The 6,146-nt window shown below is 43.5% G+C and overlaps 1 protein-coding gene across 1 annotated transcript; it reads left to right on the forward strand.

Annotated features, from left to right (window-relative positions):
* Positions 1 to 1,356: 1,356 nt before the first annotated feature.
* On the forward strand, positions 1,357 to 5,022 carry LOC146179202 (uncharacterized). Its single transcript, XM_084578888.1, has 2 exons — positions 1,357 to 1,767; positions 3,891 to 5,022. Exons 1-2 carry the CDS (start codon positions 1,486 to 1,488, stop codon positions 4,965 to 4,967), a joined length of 1,359 nt encoding a protein of 452 aa, XP_084435014.1. The 5' UTR covers positions 1,357 to 1,485; the 3' UTR covers positions 4,968 to 5,022.
* Positions 5,023 to 6,146: the final 1,124 nt, after the last annotated feature.

Raw genomic sequence — 6,146 nt, forward strand, 5'->3', positions numbered from 1 at the left:
ATCTATCCCACCCCTTATGTAATACCCCGAAAGGGGTCTTTAAGGTTAATAAATGAAATGAAATCTACGATCTGCAGAGTGTTGAAATTTTGTGCTAACATAGACTTTACAACAGTGGATCTAAAATTTGGCGCATCAAAAAAAAAAAAAAAAAAAAACACTAGTTATAGTTTTGTCACATTTACTTATTTTTGTTGGTCCAATAAAATTACCACATATAAATGATTTTTATACGAAGAACACAAATGCGCCTAGGCTATTGATTCTATAGTTCCAGTTCTGCATATGCCATTACTTCATATCGGTGCAAAATTTTATTTGCTGACACCTTATACATCCTGAGAAAAAGGTAGGCAAACCTAAAAAACGTTGCTTTTTTATGGAACCGCGAAAAAACTATATGAAAACTGTTGCACTATTCAGAAATTTCTGGAGCTATAATCTTTTCGACTGTCATAATTGTATATTGCCCTTTTTTTCCTGTTTCGCTTAACATATGTTAGCTCTAAATAACTTTTTTTAATATTTATGTTCAAAACACAGAGGTTGTTCAAGATTCGCAGGGTCCTGCCATGAAGACAGAGTGAAAGCATGTGCGGGAACTGCAAGGTCGCAGTATATGGGTTTAACTACTCTAAAAGAGCCTTAAGGGCTGAAAAATGTACTATAAACAAGGTTAATTTAAAAGTAAAACCAAAACATGAGTTTATGATTAAAAAAAAAAACCCCGATTAGGGGAATTTTGAAAGTAATGCGAAACGACGATACCACGTCAAAGTGCATCCGCTACCAGGTATTTTTGAAATCGCGAATACTCATGTGTAACATATTTTCTGAAAGACAAAAAGAATATCTCATTTAGGGGATCTCAAAATTAAATTTTTTGGCAAAGCGAAGTTTCACTGCACGTACAGTGAAGCTATCTCTACCCACCACTCCCCCTCACTGCCGAGAGAAGCTTTACGCGTTGCACTCTCTAAAAAGCGCACAGACAGTGGGGTTTTTCAGATTTCGTGAAACACGATGAAAGCTGATAATACTGCACAAATGATTCGTATCTATGAGTCCATGCATATTCACTTATTCCTGTATTTAGCATACGCAAAGATGAATTTTGTGCAGATAATGAATACCTTTTGGAAACAGAAGCCCTTAATGCGATAATACAGGTGTGCCTCATCACCGCCTTTTAGAGTTTCTGAGAAAATGGCGTTTTGATATGATGAAGCAACACTCCAGGAACTTTATCACATGCTTATCAGTAGCAACCCTATCAACGAAGGCCCAGGTCGAGTACAGAAGTGTTAGGAAACCGGAACTTACAAAAGATAGAACGGCCTATATTACATTGACGGCTCCAGCTCTCCCTCCTTTTTTCTTCTTGCATAGCGTGACGTCCTCGGCCCACGTAGATAAGACTATCACGAAGAGCAGGCTGCAGCGAGCTTCGAAGGCCTACGCCTAGCAGGGTTGGGACGCTTCAGCATGCCGGACACGACGTACAGACTTAGCGGCTTCTTCGGCGGTGTCGACTGGCGACCCATCAGCTTCAAGCAACGCTTGCAAGCCACCCGGGTGTGCCGCCTGTGCGGTGTCGTGCCTCGCAGCATAGCCGTGCTGCCGTGCACTCACTTTCTGTGCCAGTCGTGCCTCGGCGGATGCGCGGACGGCGACCGTTCCATCTGTCCCTTGGACAAGCTGCCTTTCGAGGCCGACGCAGATGTCTCCTGGATATCATTTCCCCAAAAGCACATGGAAAGGCTGCAGGTACTGTAGCGAACATTGTAAAGTTATCCCGCCATGGGTGGCCTAGAGCATTTTCAGTACCAGTTATCCGGCCCTGAAGTTATCAGCGAGAACAGTGTGCAGTCACCATTAGGTTAAGCTATAACTGCGAGTTTCATGTGGATGGATACTACATTTATCACTCAGAGTTGATGACAAGAGACAACAGAACTGAACAGGAGAATTGCTATTCGTATCCTGACTTACCCTGCTTCTTCAGCTGCGCTTCAAACGACCAGTTTGCTAAGTTACTGGTGAGCCCACTTCGTTGAGGACGGTACCTATGGTCATATACTCCTGCAGTAAATAAGTGGGAGAATCAAGAAAAGGGTGTGATATTTTTGCTATCTCGCCGTGTTGAAGGTGGGGCGTCGAAAGTATAACGGGAAGAGACGATGATTCACGCAGTATTCAAAAGCGTTTCCGTATACCTTTCACGGCAAATAAGGGCAGATGTTGATGCAACCCATGGAGGAATGGCGTCGCTGTCGCAAGGGATGGCTGGAGCGCGAAATTTGTGGCAATATTTTCTCCCAAACAGTGATTGTCAATGTAAATTTTATTTAGCCATATTATAAGGTGAAAGCCTTTCTTGCCTCATGCCTGGCATACACAAAACATGTGAGCGTAAATTATGGCCCAAAAAACGTCCCTTTCAGTGGCACTTGAAAAAAAAAACAAAAAAAAAAACAAAACAAAAAAAAAACCTTTCCACCGGAAACCGAACCACTATCCCTCCGGACCACGGTTGAATGCGCACACCACTAATCGACGCCGGGCTCGTAAGAACTTGTTTCTGCCTATTGCACGAGAAAACGTTTGAGGAGCAGAAACTGAAACAGGTCATGCCTCAAACCGCCGGGCTGCATAATGTAAGCCCACTAAAGCCCATTTCCCACCATAGCAAGTGTCAAAATTCAGGGAATCACACAGAAGTATCGAGATGTCGGGCTCGTAAGGAACACCAAAATTCTCCTTGTTCAGCGTAAGGATAATAGTAACTATGAGAATTACGATGCAGTTGATGATAATAACAGCAGCAATGACAGTGACGGTGCACTTAGCTGTCAATTATAATGATGATAGTAGCAATAATAATGAGGGTACATTTAGGTGATGGTGACACTAATGATAATAGCGATAGGGATGATGATTTTAGCAGCGATGACAATGACGAAGCAGTTAATGAAAAGTCATGTAAAGTGGTTTTCGTCATTTCCGCTCTCAAGTAGACCTAAGCCGAGTCCTGTAATTTCTTTTCCACATTATGTACAATTTTTGACACTAATAACAAGAAAAAAGGGTTTTTTTGATTTCAACAAGTTTCCTATAGGCCCATCTAGTTGAAAAAAGCTTTCGTGGATATCTGCACCTGTCCCAGCAACCACCTGAAGGTACCACGTGAGTAACCAACGCACCATGAGAAAGAACGGTTTGACTGAACGACACGGACGCTTCGGCTCCGTATTATATCCTCGATGTTAAGATACGTTGTCGCCGAGTATAGTTTGTTACAGCGCTGAGACAGGGTTAGTTATGGCCACGGTTATTCCAATTTTTTCTGCTGCCCTCCTGCGCTCAAAGCATAGGATTTGTAAGCATATACTTCAGATTTCTTGCAAGTTCTTCAAACCGGACAATAAATATAATAAATACTTTGCTGTTGAAGATGTTCATGTTGTGAGCAGTTTGTGGCTTATTTTTCAAGGAACATTTTGTTTACCATTCAGAAAACCTAACAGTGCTAGTGAATCGCGTGCATAAGACTAATTACCGACAACAGCAGTCTTTGCAGCACTCTCCTTTTTTTCTGACAGATAGAGAGGAGGAGGAAAGGAAGGGCTGTTAACCAGAAAGGTGTTTTGGTTGGCAACCTTGTAGTGCGGTTTAAAAAAAGGAAGAGAGAAGGGACAAGTAGCACATTTGAATAAAAGATTTCTATCTTTTACTTATGAAAAAGCACTGCTAGACAATATCAGCTGCAGCAAGCATTCTCAGGCTCACAAAGACTAGAATACTTCTCCTTCGTTTATATAACACCGAAAAACCAACCGTAATAAATTAGCGACACGTGCAGAGGCTTATTTGTTTTCTTTTCTGTACAGGTGGGCTGTTGGAACGCCCAGCATGGATGTGACTACGTGGGTCCTGCCGGAGAACTGCTGGATCATTTCGAGAAGAACTGCTCCTTTCATGCCACATCGTGTCCTCGATGCCAGGCCTCTGTGCTGGTCAAGGACATGCCTAGGCACTACGGTGCTGGATGCGGAGGCGTCGCAGCGCTCCCTGTGGCCAGCAAGGACGCTGCACCTGTTCGCCCAACAACAACGGCGGCACTCGACGCAGCAGTCTGCGGGTGCCACGACATGCTGACGTCCATACAAGGGCGCGTGAACGACCTCGCCGAGGCAATAGGCCACCTTGACATCAGGCTTCTAGGAGACGATCCAGGGGTTGGCGGCCAACAGACCAGGAGGCACGACGCAAGGGAGCAAAAAAGATCAGCCTCTCCGCAGCCTGGAACTTCAACGTCTCAATCCCTCGAAACCCTTCTGTCAGTGCTGGAAGAAGTAAAAGTTGCCATGAGCAGAGGATTTAGCAACATAGCGCAAGGCGAAGGAAGAGATGCTGGCGGTTCATCCACGCAGGCCCGACAGCCTCCTGTTCTACTCAGCCAGAGGGTCCCGTCTCCCCTGCTCGCCAAACCTGTCACTTGCTCCAGTGCAGAAGAAATGCTTTGGAATGGCAAAAACAACGTTACAGAACTTGTCGTGTTTACTCTACTGTACAAACCGTGGCACTATACGAACGATGACATCCAGGTTGTTTGGCACAATCTTTTCGTTTCGGGAGAAGACACTGGAGTATGCATCAGGTGCGTAGTTCTAAGAAACGCCAGTTTCGTTTCGATATACGCTATGTCCACTCAACCTGCGCGATGGAAGTTGCCTGAAATACGACCGCTGGGCCCTGAAGACCTGAGTTCGCCGGACTTGACAGAGTGGGTCTCCGAAAAGGCGAAGGTACCAGGTCGAGAGTACATGCCCGTCTCTGCCTACGCTCCTGACTTGCGCCTGCGTTGCCTGGTGGATGTCACTTCAAAAAGCTTGAAAACGTCTCCAAGTGGAGAAATTGAGCTTGATCTCCTCATCAAATTAGAACGTCGCTTTCCTTCTTGTTAAATCGATGCCACTGGTAATATGATCATTCATCATTAAAATGTATTTATGCAACTGAGTCGCCTTACGTGATATCAGTATTTTAGTTGTTTTTTTGTTAATATTGTATTCTTCCTTTTTCTGTTTTTTGCTCTACTCATGAAAGATTCCAAGGAACGCGGAAGGAAGGGGAGTAAGTCTGCAGGTATAATGTGATTTGTGCAGCGAACTGAGAACATTAAGAATATAGGAATGACTTCATTAAAACTTCCTGTTAGGCGAGTTGGTGTTTCATCTTGATGTGTGGTTTTTTAGGCGCAAACAAAGACAAGGACAAGAGAAGCGGCACACACTCACATGCGCTATCAACTGACTTTATTAACGGAAGGAAACAGCTTAACAGGCTGAAGGGTGCAAGAAAATTAAATCAAAGCGAATAGCCATGAAAGAAGAAAGCAAAGGAATGAATAGATGAAAAAGCCAGCAAAGCAAGACACATGCACGGACGGGCGTGTGTAACACACGAAAAGACCGTTTTGCAAGAAAATCAACAGACAGTTGCATCGCAAAAGTCACCCTCAGCCGCGAACCGAGATAAAGAGGGTTCACCGATGCAGTCGCTGAAGGATTAATTGAGCTACAAAAAGATTTTTCGTTCTCAAAATGAGCCAAAGCCACCTAAACGCAAACTGAGGAAAACGGGAACATTTCTTGCAGGCAGAAACCGAAGCAATATATTAGAAACTAATTAACATGTTTCATGTATTAGTTAAAGCAACTGAACACATATATTTAATGAAAACCTATGCAAATACATGAGGCAATATCAACACGTAAATATTGGATTTGACTCTCCTCAACGTGAAACTCTCTCTCTCCTGTTTAGCCCAGATTTGTTCGGAAGGCTTAATTCGGTGTTGATTTTAAACTCTGCTTATGAAAAATATAACTAAGATAATCATGCCGTTAACAAAGATTAAGAGTAATAGAAAATTACCGGTGCGCAATCAATGGCCTCCTATGCTTCAACTGAAGTAACCTGGCTCTAATAGGAAACTTCTGTTCTTGCGTTGATGCGACAGCCTTATTTTATCGTTCACTTTTCGGCAGCGTCAAAGTAAACCAGAAAGAATGTACAGGAACTATAACTACTTCACGGTACCTTCTACATTTACAGGCAGTAGTAAAATGGTCAACCTCTAC

The sequence above is a fragment of the Amblyomma maculatum genome, chromosome 9 (genome assembly GCF_055883805.1).
Source record: "Amblyomma maculatum isolate TAMU_Amacu chromosome 9, ASM5588380v1, whole genome shotgun sequence".
Taxonomy (NCBI): Eukaryota; Metazoa; Arthropoda; class Arachnida; order Ixodida; family Ixodidae; genus Amblyomma; species Amblyomma maculatum.